This window comes from Acipenser ruthenus, chromosome 24, assembly GCF_902713425.1.
Source record: "Acipenser ruthenus chromosome 24, fAciRut3.2 maternal haplotype, whole genome shotgun sequence".
NCBI classification, from domain to species: Eukaryota; Metazoa; Chordata; class Actinopteri; order Acipenseriformes; family Acipenseridae; genus Acipenser; species Acipenser ruthenus.
In genome coordinates, this window is record NC_081212.1 from 7959168 (window position 1) to 7975628 (window position 16461).

The window sequence follows — 16461 nt, forward strand, 5'->3', positions numbered from 1 at the left end:
ATGCTTAAACCTCCAGATATGTTTCACGAACACAGAATATAACTGAAATGAAAAGGCATGTGGCATCACTTGAAGAATACCCCCCCCCACCCCCCACCCCCCACAATCCACTCATTAACATGAGCAGCCTTATTTCTTGTTCCTAGTTGTGTGTGTGCTTCAGTGTTTACTGCCTGTACAGTTCAAGTTCTGTCGAAGGCTGCACACACATTCAGAAGAGGAAGATGGCAGGAATAGCATTAAAACAGTAAGGGGCCTGTATGATAGATCCTCTAGAAATGAAGCAACGTGGCACTGTTATAAATCAGAGGTTCCACCCCAGGCTCTGCCCCGTGCTCCACAGTGTGCCTCTCTCCTCCTCCGGTGCTGTGAGAGGAAGGCTCAGACCCCAGGTTCTAGAGCTGCACTCCAGCCCGTGCAGCACGCCCCGCTGGCAGCTCAGATGCGGAAGCTCTCCCCCTTGCCGTCGATGTGTCTCAGCCGCAGGTAGACGTCTGTCCCGATCCCCTGCATGGACTGCACAGTGAGAGAGCCGCCCAGGTACTCTGCGTACGCCACCGAGGTGGGCAGGCCAAAACCGAACCTGGGGGAACCCAAACAACATTCATTAATCCAGCTTCAGGCAAGGACTGTGGCCAACTGGTAGATAAGGAACGAATCGACTCGTCACAGAAAAGTGACACAGTCAGCTAATCACACATCACGAGATTGTACAGCAATTCCGAACCGTGGGCTTTCCATAGCCATTAACATGCTAATTACAAGTTAGAACATTAATAGTTGTAAAACAATAAATAAAATCCAAGCAGTATTAAAATACAGCGTACAATCAGCAGTGTTAGAAACAGTGCACTCGCAAACACAGGGTTAGACTCCATTTATTAAGATTTATTTTAGTGGCGACTAGTCGACCTGTTTGACTATTTTTACCTTAACTATCCGACTGTCAAATTAGTCTGTCCGTACTTCTAGATATAGAGTTGTACCTCGTGATTTTCTGTCGAGTGTTTGAGGGATTGCATTGAAAGTGGTTCCAGCTAATTAAAGAATACGTTCTACCTGTCGTGCAATCCCAGTCCCTCGATAGGATTCTGAATGAAACACGTGTTATTTATTATAATACTATCTGGGACAACATGAGACACTCTCGAGTAGTCTTGAGCTGCTGTTTCACATGAGATCCTTGCAGCTGGATGTCTCACCCGTGCATGGGTCCGGACTGGGGGCCGTTGTTGGTTATGATCCCAAACAGGTTGCTCATGCGGGGGTCCTGGTTGCTCTCCTCCGCTGTGGTGAAGTGGTAATCCAACACCTTGTCCAGTATGCTGTGAGGGATCCCACCTCCGCGGTCTGAGATCCTGACAATGAAAACCAGTATCAGCTCTGTCACTGCAAAGCAGGGTTACTACACCTACTGCCAGCTTTAACAGCAGTGCCACTACAATGACAAAGCTGTGCACTACTTACATGCATCAACCTCAGGCTGAACTTGAATCAAAAGGGAATAGCTTACTGTTTGTTCTAGCATGTACATGTGATGTGATTTTCAGAGGACAACATCACCAGGGATTTATATACTGTAATGAATAGATTGTTAAACTCCTTAATAATTAGAATATAAAATGCATCTATCTATCCCCCTTACAATTCTAGCAGAATTGGCCACACTACAAGAAATGAAGGCAGAGTTCCAAAACACATTAGTGCAGTTTGTTGGGACTGTCCAATTAAATGTAATGGGGAGTTTATTATTCCTGGTCAGATTTTAAACCTGAACATCTCTGCTGCAGACATTTCAGTTAAGTGGGGGAACCCAAATAATACTACAGCAACTACAGGTTGTTTAAAATGCTCTGTAAACTGTATTGAGAAACGGGGCTGAAACACATCTTCAACAGCTAATGCCTCAATTGACAGACTTCAATATGTACAGGGTTTACTTGCATTGGAATAGAACAGTGTAACCACTGTCTTTTAAAACCAGTTCTGAATATATAACACCATGAAGATAAACAGCGCATCCTCAGTGAATACACGTTAAACATTAACAGATACAATCTCAGTCCCTCTGCTTAAAGTTCCCCTCTGCCAGTGTGAGTTGCTAATCTGCTCCGAATTAATGCTCAGAACCAAACTATTAGGGTTAAGTGAGGCTGCCCTTTCCTGAGAGCGAGGCTGGCACTGATTCCGCGGTTGCCATGGTGAAAAGGCAGAGTCCAGTTCTGGGAGCGGGCAGGGCAGCCAATCACAAGCTTGACAGTACTTGGCTTAGCGCCACAAGATAAGAGAAGGTAGTAAACATAATCTAGTGTAAAATAGAGCAGGATAGAGGGGCACTCGGCTTTAAAAATAAAACACTTCTAAAAGTAGCCAATGTCTTCCTCTCACAAATCTCTTATTTTTTCCGCCAGCACAGCAGAGATGGTGGCAGCAGGCCAATTTGTTTGTTGACAGACACCAGTCTGTAGCAGCATTTTAACCCTTGGTGCACCTTTGCAGGAGACCCAAAGACACCTGCTCTCTGTGACCCTCACCTGATGACAAAGTCAATGTCGTTGTTGGCGATGGTCACCACCAGATCAGGTGCGTTGTGGGGGGTGTCAAGGTGGCTCTCCATCGTTGCCCTGGAAACAAAAACATAGCTCTAGGCTTTACAATGCTTATTATCGTAGTTTCACTGTGCTTTATGGTAAACTTTTATAAGCCCTATATTTAGTTATTGAGGGAGCTGGAAATAGAGGTTACACTCGCATAACTGTGAAGAGAAGCTGGACAGTGATTTAGTAGAACAGTTTTTCTTTTCACAGCTGCCACAGTTGCATACATTACAATTGCCCACGTTTCTGTGTATTTTTTTAACCCATCAAGTACCAAATACATTTCTTTGAAAAAAAATAAGAACATAAGTTGTATTTATGTATTTTGATACATTCAAAAAAATAATGTAATCCTTCATTTTAGCTACAAACTGCGGCGTCCTATTCTAAGGACAGTCAAGTAATCAGAGCCGTGAAATTTCACACCGGCTATGAAGCTCAACACATAGAAAATGGAGCCACTTTCTCATCACTATGGGAAGGAAAAAAACATTTTTAGGCTAAAAGCATCTAAAGGGCTACATTTGCAGAATTAACACTTTTGCAGTTAACAAAATTAGAGCAAGTTATTATAATAATATAGTTAAAAAGAATTTTAAAAACAGTTAGATGCCACAGTTAAAAACTCCAAAAGTACAAAGTAGCCTGTCCTCAAATGAGAACAGTGGCACGTAACGGGTTAAAGTAGCTGTTAGGGTGCTTGTCCCCGAGGAGCAGCCAGCACTTAAACTGAGCAGAGGCTGCCTGTCCATGGAAAGTGTCCATTCAGTGGAAAGGTGAGAGAGTGCAGAGCTCAACAATATCCTGATCTAGAATACTCTGCTCCTGCCCTTTCACACACTTGGCTGGAACGATCAAGCATGTTCTGAATCACAGGACTGATTTTTTTCTTTTTTTTTTTTCTTTTTTAAAGGAACAAACTTCACAAACTCCTTTTAAATCACCAATATCACTGATATTTTCATTAAATTTCCTTTCCTGTTTAAAATCCTGCGTGTGTGTGTTCCTGTTCCACTTCAATCATTATTTAATATGCATTCTATGCATTACAATCAATTCTAAAGGCTGGACTGTGAGGTGGTTTGAATACTGTAACTGATTTTGTAAAGAGATTTTCCATTTACTGACTCGGTTGCAGGGAGAGCAATAATTACAGTTGCACATGCCTAGTGTTCATTTCTTAAGCCACCTTTCTTCAGAAATGAGTGGCTGAAAAGGGCATTTTTGCTGGGTAAACCTGGTAAATAACGATGTAAATAGAAACAGCAATAGAGAATCATACAGAAGCACACCTAAAAGGATTTTGAGCTGGTAAATATTACAACATATTAGGAAGATGGATGTACTAACCTGTCCTTACAGAATAATCTATGCTACAGGTGGGAAACTGGGTTCTATTAGCTGGCATATGAGAAATGGGCTACAACATCAAGAAGTGATAATAGAGAATGAAATAATTCCATCTATCATACCTGTTATAAACTTTCCTACCTGGTATGGTGAAAATGAAACTTCACGTTTACTGTAACTGCACATTACAGCTGAACATCTGAAGCGTTATTTTTGATGTATATGAAAGTGTTAAATGAGCTGAGAGATTAGGACTTCCTGTGCAGGCTGAGAACTGAAACTGTAAACAACCCCAGACAATGAGGCCACTTTTTGAAGAAAAAAAAAAATATATATATATTGTCTGCAGGCCAAGAGCTGTTGCCAAGTACATTCAAGTCAGCACAGGCCAGGGAACACTCTGTCTCTCTCTTTGGGTCTCTCTCTCTGTGTGGTGTAATATGTGGAAAATCACCATTTCTGAAAGAATACTGTAAATGTAAATATCACTTCAAAACAAATCCAGCGAACATTTGCCTTATTGACACACCACCTGTTGCACTGCATTAGGAACATGGCAGCCAATGTGAGACCCCATGCTGCCCCGATACTGTGTTTGCATGTTCATTTAGATGACCCCATTGGCTGCCAGTCTGAGCTGCCCGATTTTTTTCGGACCCTTTCCCAAAGCGGGAATCACATTACACGGTATACACACCGCAGCTGACCTCTATAGCGGACATGCATGTCTTTGACAAAGATTAAACACTTAGGAAAAAAAAAACATTCAGCACTAGAAAGCATTTAAATCATATGCTGTATGAGCTACTAAACCTAGCACAGATAGTATCCCCTCCAGCACACAGCCCTGATCAGCCTCGTTGTGTTTCCCCCGCAGGTTAGCGCTGGTACCTCATGGCGTTCTTGAGCAGCTCTGGCAGGATATAGTCGAGCGGGAGGGGGATGAATGGGAAGCGAGCCGCCACGTGGCCGTTGATTCGAACCCGGGGAGAGCTCCCGTACTGGTGCTCACACAGACGCCTGGGGAGAGAAACATGACTGTCAGGACCAGAGGGCTCCTGGAGCAATCAAAAAGGAAATGAGGGAATGCTTAGAGTACAAAGTGTAGTGTTTAAATCAAGTAGGGTTGTATAACGCGCTGCTCAGAACACAATGCAGCCCAGCGATTACTCTACAGGATATGCACACAGAAATTGGACTGCTTTGCAGCTAGGTTAATTCATGTGTACCTCCAGAATGTAAGTTTTAAACCTGCACATCTGAACACAGTCAATGACACGGTTTGGTAGCAGCAAGCTTTCTGGGTGATTTGAAAAGTAAATATTAGTTATTCCTGTGATACTGCAGTGGATATTGACACACAGCACAGTGACAGGGTGCTCAGGAGCCAAGTCTGACGCTGCCTGCCTGTTAAAAGTTTAATCTCTCCATTGTCCTTTCCCAATACGGGCTGGAATGCACAACTGGGGTATAAATAGTGGTTTGGGTGGACCTGGATTAAAACCATTTGGCAGTTCACTAACCAATTCCACTTTCTGCAAACTGCTAATAGGAACACAGACTATGATACTCTTAAACAGATCCCAATCCAAGATTTCTCACAATTGGATAAGGAGACAACCCCTCTCAAAGATCCACACAGCAGCGCACTCACCGAGCAAAATCCACCCACTTCTCAATGATCTTCTTTGGGGACAAGCGAGTGCAGATGATCCCCACGAAGTCAGGCTGTGAGCAAAGAAATACTAGCAAGGTCAAGGAGATCATTCTGTTATTGGAACAGCATTCTATCATTTGAGAAACGTTTCCAACTGAAGCCTGTGCTGGATACGAGGGCTACACAGACGCTGATACATGCATTCATAACCTCTCGTACCGAATTGATTTTAAAGTTGACGTAACAACAAGGCCCTTCATGAATGAGGGTCATCCTATCTCCAAGAACTACTAACTCTGTATATTCCTATTTGTTCCTGAGATCAGAAAACACAGAACTCTTAGTTATTCCAAAAAAATCATCTTAAATCAGCTGCAGCCTGAGCTTTGTGCTGTTGTGCTCCTCAGTTTGTGGAACTCTATTCCGGGTGACATCTGGCAGGTTGAAAACATACTTTTTGGAATGTGCTTTTATATAATTGGTTGTAGCTGGCGTGTATTGTATACATGAGCTCTCTCGTTTTGTTTTTCACTTTGTACAGTGCTCTGGGGTGCCATGGTGTGAAGGGCCCTACATAATAATACATTTCTATTGTATTGTATAAAGAACCCCTCCTGGTTAATCTTTTTAATGTGAATGTAGTGCTTTTCAGAGGTTAGAGGCAATGGCCCTGTCTACAGTTAGGCAGGCAGGTGCCATAGAAGCTCCTATCCACAGCTAAAGCAAGTGAGATTGTGCACCTGATATACTTCAGTCTCGCAGCTCCTGCCACAGGCACACCAAGCTTGGAGGTGCTGGGCTTTGCAGTCTGGGACCCAACCCGGGGAGCAGGGGACAGACTCGCTCTGGGACTTGTGTCTGACGTACTTGCTGTCTGAACTCACTGACTGTTTGACCGACAAGATATTTGTGCAAGGTAGCTCGGATAGAATTTTAGCCTTGTGGATGTTAGTGTGATCTAAAAACAAACAGCAGACAATTCATCAACGTTGGCAGTCTCTGCTGGAGAGAGGCCAGGACTGGCAGGAGGGGGTGCTCAGGTCAGTATTGAGGTGCACTCTCTCTCTCGTGGTCCCTGGCAGTGCCAGACTAACCATTGCTGTTATCTTTTGCCTTTATGAGCTCTAAACTCACAAACACCCAACTAATTCAATAAGAAGATTCCCAGATTCTGATACTCTCAATAGCATTTATTAAAGGATGCCCCTGACAAGCTGCATCACAATTGTTTATGTGGTACTCTAGATATATACATATTAATAAGTACAGAGTGTGCACTACATCCCTGTTGCTGGAGATACCAGTGTAAACAAATGCTGGGTCCCTGAATATTTGTAACCCCAGGGGAAACGAATATTTGTTCCCACCAGCAAACATGTGTTCCCCCTACATGCATGTTTGTTATTTATCCTGTTATGTAAATGATGCATGTATAATGCTAGTGAATGGGAACAATGCTGTCAGGCTGTTCTCATGTATTACTGTAGGTGAGACTGGAGCGGTCACAGGGGACTGGATGGTACATGTTTAGGGTCAGGGTTAGGGTTAGTGAAAGCAGTCTTAAAATTAAGGTTTTAGTTGAAAACGTATGGTTATAGACTTGTATGCAAAAAATTATTATTTTGTTAAAAAAAAATAAAAAAAAATAAGGGGGTACAAACAGCGCTACAGATAAGGTTTGGGGTCTGGGAGTAACTTACCTCTAATATTTAACAGAGAGAGTAAAATGTATTTTCAGTGGGTAAAATGCAACATTACCTTGAAGTCATGAGTAATCTCAATAAATACTGTACAATCTGTAATGGTAATGGGGTAGGCATTAAAAAAGAGCCTTTTAACTGCAATGTTACTTTTAACTCCTGTACAGCCATGCGTGTGTTCTACAAGGTTCTTTATCGGCTCAGCACATTTTTTTCAAGGTGTCACACTGACACTGCAAATTAATTACGTTACTTATATTTTAACATTAAATTCTTAAACTCAGTGAACATGCTAAAACTACAGTATAAAGACATACAGATAAATAAAATAAGGAAATGCTGTAATAAGTTATAAAACAGTTAGTTTAAATTTAGGCACCTTTTTTTAGCTGTTGCCTCTGATGATGGTTCTAGTTGGATTTGTAGCTGGACTGAGGTGTTTATGCTTCAACCTGTGAAGCTTCGAAATTTTCTAATTCTTACTGTGATTGGCTGCAAAGACAAAAGGGCTAGCCAGAGATTGGATAATGTTTGTTGGGTTGGTTTTTCTTGTGTACAGTTTCCTAGTAACTGCAGACATTGCATTCTGGGAGATGCAGTTGTTAGTGGAGGTTTTAGGGGAGGCGGGAGGGGAGGCAGATAAGTGGGCAACAAAATTGCTATGTGTATTTTTACACATTAAATTTAATCCATAATCCATGAAAACAGCAGGTACGCAGCTTAACTGGACCGCTGGGTACAAATATTCATAAGTGTTACCAATATTTGGAGGGGACGGGACGAGGACATATATTCCCGGACGCTGGCATGTTTTTTTCTGGATACCTACATTATCCTCGTGCAGAGCAATGTGGTGAGTTGCCAACATCCGGATTCCCAGACGGGATGTCAGGGTGGTGTCTAGAAAATTCCTGATCAGAGCTTCATCCTGGATAGGAAAGGAGCTCACGTTAGGCCAGATCCCAAACTGAAGCAGCGCGATCGAGACATTTTCAACAGTGCCACTCAACTCAAACAGATTCCCTTTCATCTGTTTGAGTTCACACCATGGTTAGGATTCTCCCTCTCCACCCCACCCCACCCTCACATGAAACAGGAGTGAAAGGAGTGTTTCTGCTTGGAAATGTCAGGAGGGAGTGTGATCTGGATTGTGACAGGGTGAACACCCCTCACCTGTAAATAGTTTGTTTTTCTATTTTGTTAACCTATTTTGTACCGGTACTTGTTTGCATATTCAACAGCATAAATGTGCAGAATTATCCCACCAACTACACCAGCAGCAGCATTATCTGTATATTGAAGTGTGTTAAATGTATTACTTTATAAATGTCCCCAGGAAGGAGTTCGTTTGGAGCTTTGATGATCTGTTTGTTTTCATGTGAATGCAGCTGGTCGGGCTGCTTTGCTGAATTGATTGGCAGTTCAGTCTGTCCCTCCTGTATTGAAGCCTGGCCCTGTGTGTTGCAGTTGCTGTCCCTCCTGTACTGAAGCCTGGTCCTGTGTGTTGCAGTTCAGTCTGTCCCTCCTGTATTGAAGCCTGGCTCTGTGTGTTGAAGTTCAGCCTGTCCCTCCTGTATTGAAGCCTGGCCCTGTGTGTTACAGTTGGTTCTGTGTTGGACTCCAGGGAAAGGCTGGCTTCCTGTGTGCTCTCCTGCATTGCTACAGAGAGCTCTTCTGTTAGAAGCCGGTTAAGCAGCTTTTGTTTCTGTACTGTACGTTCTCTTGTCTTTGAGAAATGTATTCCCCCAGTTGATTTATGATCCATGAGGTGTGGCTAAAAATATGAAAACAATTGTTATAAAATGTATATTTGCTGTGATCCAGCAAAGTCAAAGTAATGCCTTTCTTACAAACACTGCTGGGTGTTCTGTGACACTTCAAAAATCAAATAGCATCAAAAGTCGTAGTTTTTTGTTCAACCTTTCCCTTGTCTTTGTGATGTTTGCAATTGAGTGTTTCTGTGTTCTGAGTTATTAGCATTTCTGTCTTTACCTGGCTTTGAACTTGCATAGAGCTTGTGGAGAGTTCTACCTGCCTAAAACATCCTTCCTAATTCAATTCAAATCATGTGACAATGACTCTGCTGTCCCAACCTACAACCTACAATAATTATCTTTAATATATACTGTAGGAACCTATGAGACTTACCAAGTGGCAGCAATACAGAATTGTTTTGTTAGCTTGTTGTCCTTTCAAAATGGCACAACCTAGTCACAGAAAGCCAGCGCATCTGCCCTTATAAAAGGTTTACCATAATAAAAGTGTAATACATCACAGTGAAAGCATGGTAAAGCATAGGTAAGCATGGTAAAGCCTAGAGAGGTGTGGTAAAGAATATTAAAGCATGGCAACCCAAAGTAAACTATGGTAACTGCATGGTATAACCAAAGGAAAAGCATAGGCAAACTGCAAAAGGGCCATGCAAATATACTGCGATAACCTTTCCGAAGGGTGCTAGGCCTGTGGATCCAGTGGAGACACAGTAACTGTGCCTGGGATGGCCAGGGCTGTACCTGGATGTGCTTGCGGCTCTCCCTGAACCCTTCAGCCAGCATGGTCACCACGTCCTTGTGATCGTCCAGGAGCTGCCGCACCAGCTTGCAGTAGCGCCCCTCTGCCTCCAGGTCAGTTATCTGCAGGCAGAGAGTGAGAGTGAGGGGTACCAACCTTACACTGCCCTCAAAGAGAGGAGATCAGCACTGCACACAGTGGGGTAGCGGTGTGTGGTTTAGCCCTCTATCACAGTCTTCTCATTGCGAATGAAACTGATTTTCAACTGAGCGTCAAGGGAAATCTGTCCACGCTTCAGCAATTCACTAAACTTAAAAGACTTGAGCAATTGTGATGTTCCAAATGTTCAAATCCACCTGCGTTTCAACTGTAATGCAAGTGTAAATGGCAGTTTAGTGAACTGCAGTTAATGCAAACATTTACAAATATTTATAACAGCAACCGCTTCCTGCCTCACTGCTCTGCTGTTAGCAGCAAGTAAACATCACTTACCGGGGGGAAGTCTGACAGCATGTGGTAAGCCCTGATGTAAAGCTCGTGCTGAAAGAAACACAGATCGGGTTACCTAGTGTACCACAACAAGTGCAGGAAAAGCAAGGAGGCAGCTCCACAAACAAGACACCGTTCCGGACAGACCAGACCCCTGGCGTAATACTCCTGGGCTGGGTTCAGAAATGGTTCCAATAACCTGGGTATGAACTTGAGATCACTATGTTTTCAAAGGAGAATATTTTTTTCTTTAATGAAGAACAAATCAACTGGAACCCATGGTATTAAATCATTAGATAAAAAGCTGTCTATAAAGGTTGAAACATTTAAAATCATAACCGAAAATCTAAATGGCACTGGAAAACCTAAATGGTATATAACTCAGCAACTACCATTAACTTCCATCAGAAAGGGTCGTTTGTTTTTTTGTTTTTGCTTGTCTTGCTGCAACAAGATGTAATTGCTTTCCTGTTGAAATAATTGTTACAGCACACACAGGAATCCTGTACTGCTTTTAATTCTTCAGGGAGCGCAGGTCCCAAGTTGTGCAAGTCATCCTTGTTGATTACTCCACTGTATTGCATATTACATTTGGAATAGCAAGCTATGTCCATGCAGTTTGGCAGTCACAGTGGCAACAGCCATACTGTACAAAACTGCCTAAAACGACACCCGCTCTGCAGAGTGTACAGCACGTGCACAGAGAACCACCTAAAACAACTTCACCCACCCAAACCACAGCATTCTATCAAAACAATGTCTTTGGTTCCTCGAGGAGAGAAATGCTGCAGTTTCACCCTCAGAGAAGCAGCCTGCCAGACTGAGGACAGAAGCAGGTGAAGGTTCACAGTTAAGGGCAAGGGAAGTAAACAAGTGCTGTGGGAGGGAGGTTCAGAAGACAGGCCTCTCCAGGAACTCACTTAGTTACCACGGAAACCAGGGGCTTTTAAAACAAAATACATCACAATTATAAATGGGGCTAGAGGGATTTTGTTTTTTTTTTACCAAAAAAAAATGTTTAAAATGTAAAGGATATATTATATACAGTACCCTATGACGTAGTCTGGACACCCCTATTCACTGTACAACCACCTCCCCAAACACCAGCTCTGTACCCTGCTGGGATCATTTCTTAGCAGATCACCTAAAGTACAGTGCAGGAATCCAGCTGGATTGCATCAACCACACAGAGGTAATCCCCAGATAACTGCAGGCAGGTGGTGAGATGAGTAACCCCTCTAACACAAGCTGTGCTGGGTTTACCTTCCAGTTTCTGACTGTGTTTCGAGTTGACTAGCCCCTCTATACACGCTGTGCTGGGTTTGTCTTCCAGGTTCTGGTTGACTAGCCCCTCTAACACAAGCTGTGCTGGGTTTGTCTTCCAGTTTATGGTTGCCTAGCCCCTCTATCCACGCTGTACTCACCACCTGCAGGATGGTGGGGTTGCAGCCGATGATGAAAGGCAGGCTGCGGAACCCTTTGACACGGTGCGCAATGCGCACAGGCAGCTCCATCTGCAGGTACTTGGCACTGCTCTGGAGATCACAGACAAGACAGACAGTCAGGGAAACACATAGGAAGCAAGCTCAATCAAGCACAGAGTAAGGACTCCTGAAATAGCTACTCAAAAACACCATTCTGGAAACTTTCATAGACAATATGTGTAGAGTGCTGATACCCGCTCCATGCCAGGTCAGAGCAGCTAGTAGTGGCTTTACCAAGAGAGGCTTACTGGTCACTCCGACACAGAGCGCGTCAAATCCGGCTCACGCAGTACCCTTTACTCCAGATTTCTATAGTATATAGTTTAATGGTTATAATTAAAGTATAGCTAATTTTAAAAATGCTGTCATTTCGATCTGATACAAACTACATGATACAAGTCCTTTGATTCAAAGAAATGTCATATCACATCAATACCAGGGGCTACTATACAGTATATTATATTTAAAATACATTCACAAATGAAACTAGTGTCTAAATGTATCATTGATATGTGTAGAATAATAAACAGTATTCTAGTACATATGAATCTAGAGCTAGAACGAGGAGACAGGACTAATGGAAACAATGTGAGTGGAGGCAGACTGAGCTGTGAGAAGCAGCATGTGTGTGTGTGTGCGTGGTGTGCGTGTGTGTGTGTACTTAGTGAAACTGTGGTCTGGAATCCCAAAGAAATGTAATTTGGAATCCTAGTGAATGAACAGCAAAGGGTGTCAGATACATTATACCGCAAAACTACTGAGACCACTCCCTGCCAGTCCTATTCACTGTGTAGACAATATGAAGATCTGTGGCACAGATTAGCAGAAGGCATGCAGAACGACTAGGGGCTGCCAGCCTCTTACCACTCAAACCCACTAAATACCCTGAAGAGAGACTCACACCCACTTCCAATACATTTTAATGACCAGTCTGTCTTGCAAGTCTTGGCAATCACCACTGATCTCTCCCATTATACACGATCTCCCTGGAATGGATTTCAAACTGCAAAAGCAGCGTCCCGCCCCGTCAGGTGTTAACTGAGTCAGTGACCAGAACGACTTTCCCTGGAAATCCTTACCAGCACATGACTGCCATCCGGAGACTTCCCGGAGTAGAGCATGGTGGTAGGGGTCAGGCGGACGGAGGGCTGGGGGAGAACAAACAGCATGGTCACACACAGGAACACTGCTTCCATCATGGACAACAGAGAAACACTGAGACCTGAACCGTCGTCTCCCTTTACATCCTGCCGTCTAAATGCTCTGGTGTCATGCAGAACACTCACTGATCCCCTTCAACCTGTCCTGCTGTCTAAATGCTCTGTTGTCATGCAGAACGCTCGCTGATCCCCTTCAACCTGTCCTGCTGTCTAAATGCTGTTGTCATGCAGATCGCTCACTGATCCCCTTCAACCTGTCCTGCTGTCTAAATGCTCTGTTGTCATGCAGAACGCTCGCTGATCCCCTTCAACCTGTCCTGCTGTCTAAATGCTGTTGTCATGCAGATCGCTCACTGATCCCCTTCAACCTGTCCTGCTGTCTAAATGCTCTGTTGTCATGCAGATCGCTCGCTGATCCCCTTCAACCTGTCCTGCTGTCTAAATGCTCTGTTGTCATGCAGATCGCTCGCTGATCCCCTTCAACCTGTCCTGCTGTCTAAATGCTCTGTTGTCATGCAGAACGCTCGCTGATCCCCTTCAACCTGTCCTGCTGTCTAAATGCTCTGTTGTCCTGCAGATCGCTCGCTGATCCCCTTCAACCTGTCCTGCTGTCTAAATGCTCTGTTGTCCTGCAGAACGCTCGCTGATCCCCTTCAACCTGTCCTGCTGTCTAAATGCTCTGTTGTCATGCAGATCGCTCGCTGATCCCCTTCAACCTGTCCTGCTGTCTAAATGCTCTGTTGTCCTGCAGATCGCTCGCTGATCCCCTTCAACCTGTCCTGCTGTCTAAATGCTCTGTTGTCCTGCATATCGCTCGCTGATCCCCTTCAACCTGTCCTGCTGTCTAAATGCTCTGTTGTCATGCAGATCGCTCGCTGATCCCCTTCAACCTGTCCTGCTGTCTAAATGCTCTGTTGTCCTGCAGATCGCTCGCTGATCCCCCTCAACCTGTCCTGCTGTCTAAATGCTCTGTTGTCATGCAGAACGCTCGCTGATCCCCTTCAACCTGTCCTGCTGTCTAAATGCTCTGTTGTCCTGCAGAACGCTCGCTGATCCCCTTCAACCTGTCCTGCTGTCTAAATGCTCTGTTGTCATGCAGAACGCTCGCTAATCACCTTCGCTCTGTTGACAGTTGTATTAAATGAGTTCAGATTCCCTCTTTAAGTGGTTCTTGAGATGACCGGTGTTGCAGAAACCAACTTAATGCATTTAAGTCATTACTTTAGATAAGGGAAAGTGTAACCTTGTTATATTTAAATACAATATGTTTTATGCAACCCTCCAGTGTTATGCACAGCATATCAACTACGTGTTTCATTGTACTTGTGCTGGGGGTTGTATGGTAATAGAAAAATGATAACTCAATATTGAAGCAACTGAACCCAGAACCACTCGGAATGTTTTCAACACCAGCAAGGGGACTGTATAAAATACATTAAAATGACATTTGAAGTCACTTAGGATTTAAGAAAGTGACTTCACACAGTCAGGATAATGTTTTTGTAACCCTTCTGTAACCGAGTGACCTTTAAAGTGAGCCGGAACAGTTGTCACTTAAAATCCCGTGTCATAAGTGCCAGCTTGAATCAAAGCGACGTTCTGATACACACGTACACTGAGGGAGAAAGGCGAGCGAAGCACGTCTCACGTTCTCTTCTACAGCTTACATTTCGTAATATAAACTGCTCAAATCCACACTACTTTACATTTCTTCCACCCCTGCTAGCAATTCGAGCAACTGCGCGTGGACTTAAGTGACCTGCAAAAGTTTGGAACAAACATGTCTGTTTACTGGCTATTAGAGGCTATTAAAAAAAAAACTGCCCACAGCGGTTTCTCTATTTAAAGACACCAATCACATAACCTTACTGTACGCGGACTTCAAATTAAACGCTTTATTTTTCTTAAAATAACATCACCGTTATTTAAACCACGACGGGCAGATGAAAACCAGTCAGAGCCAGTTTAAAACCCGTACTAACCGGAACTGGGATAACTAAAAAACTATATACTGTCCAACGACGTGTTTGTTGGAGGTAGGAACATATATTACAAACAGACAGACATGACAATACTAATACGAGTGTTATTAATTAAAATAACGTATTCACAGTATACACATTTGTTGGCTACATTTAAAAACAAATACATACATAAAATGCACCTACGACAATATGTGGTTTAAAACCACACACACACACACACACACACACACACACACACATATATATATATATATATATATATATATATATATATATATATATATATATATATATATATATATATATATTTCATCTTTCAAAACAACAAAGCAATTATTATTCCAGGTCGATAGCGGTACCTTTTCTGCACAAACATCGATAGCAGACTGGTTGTAGAACGAGGTAACTGTCTTGGCTCTCTCGCGAGCTAGTTCGTTGTAACCCGTCGAGGTGGACCGGAACCTCCTGCAGCCTATGGTGTCGGTGTCGGCGGCAACAACAGGCTGCAGAACCCGGGAGCTGGTGGCCAGTGACACCCTGGCGACCCCCCGACTCACAGCACCAAGCGCCCCAAGCGCTCTACCTGCAGCCACACTGTACCGCATCCTCAATTATTATTTATCCATAAAAAAATAAATAAAAAACAAACTGTAACTTCTTTTTTCAACGTGAACTCGCTCTACCGAGTCACAATGGTAGCTTTGTTTTTTTTAATATATTTTCTGTATGTCTCCCTGCCACAACACACGACCTTCGCTCCATATCCCGCACCAATACAAACTGTCCATGTCTGTTCAAGCATGGCTCACAGTCTGACACACAGGAGGAGGAGCGGACGGAGGGAGGGAGCCGTATTCTATATTCCAGAGCCCTGGTGAGTGGCAGTACAGTTATTTGTCACACGACATCGCTCCTTGACCAATCACAGAACGAGCCCCACCCACACAATACTGTATGTGAAGCCCGTGTCCACGACACGGTTCTAGAACAGTATAAATACTGAACAAAGCTCATTACATGTAGCTTTATTACATAATGCTAAAAAAATATATATATTTTAAAAAATCACATAACTGGATATTGACTGCAAAAATATTAACAGCCTTTTAATGATCAAATATCAAATAAAATACTATAGTCATTATTGTACAGTGAGCTGGTGCTCACAAATATATCCTGTTAGAATGTGTTGATAGATAATATAAACCTAGAAAAAATCTCCTATTCTAAATAACAAACTTAAAAACATATGGTACAGCATCAACGTATCTAACTAGCACTGACTTTCATGAGTAACCCATGAGACCATCTTCATATTCACACTGTATTTATATTAACTCTATATTGCTATAAATTGTAATGTGTTCAAGTAAAGGGCTGACCAATACAAATTGAACTGGATGCAATATTCAAATGTTCTTTTATGCATTATATTTATATATCCAATGCATTTATTGTATTTCTTTGAAATTAATAAAAACATGATTCCCAATATACTGTATACTGGTCTACTGGTATATACAATTAG

The 16461-nt window shown here is 43.0% G+C and overlaps 1 protein-coding gene across 2 annotated transcripts; it reads right to left on the reverse strand.

The window, feature by feature from the left end:
- Nucleotides 1–90: 90 nt before the first annotated feature.
- Nucleotides 91–15771, reverse strand: LOC131700528 (3-methyl-2-oxobutanoate dehydrogenase [lipoamide] kinase, mitochondrial-like). 2 transcript variants are annotated; one of them, XM_058998316.1, is made up of 11 exons: nt 15293–15771; nt 12868–12936; nt 11729–11839; nt 10308–10355; nt 9818–9937; nt 8134–8232; nt 5602–5675; nt 4839–4967; nt 2535–2624; nt 1203–1358; nt 91–583 (listed from the first exon to the last, which is right to left on the reverse strand). In XM_058998316.1, exons 1-11 carry the CDS (start codon nt 15536–15538, stop codon nt 439–441), a joined length of 1287 nt encoding a protein of 428 aa, XP_058854299.1. In that variant the 5' UTR covers nt 15539–15771; the 3' UTR covers nt 91–438. The 2 variants fall into 2 exon arrangements, with proteins under 2 accessions (XP_058854299.1, XP_058854300.1); XM_058998317.1 differs by lacking the exons at nt 11729–11839; nt 12868–12936.
- Nucleotides 15772–16461: the final 690 nt, after the last annotated feature.

Excerpts from the sequence above, each read along its gene's own strand:
- LOC131700528 (XM_058998316.1), bottom strand. The coding sequence starts at position 15,538 with ATGCGGTACAGTGTGGCTGCAGGTAGAGCGCTTGGGGCGCTTGGTGCT. Across the intron at positions 11,840-12,867 it reads CGGATGGCAGTCATGTGCTG|AGCAGTGCCAAGTACCTGCA; the intron begins GTAAGGATTTCC and ends TGTGATCTCCAG. Across the intron at positions 9,938-10,307 it reads TGCTGTCAGACTTCCCCCCG|ATAACTGACCTGGAGGCAGA; the intron begins GTAAGTGATGTT and ends CTCTGCCTGCAG.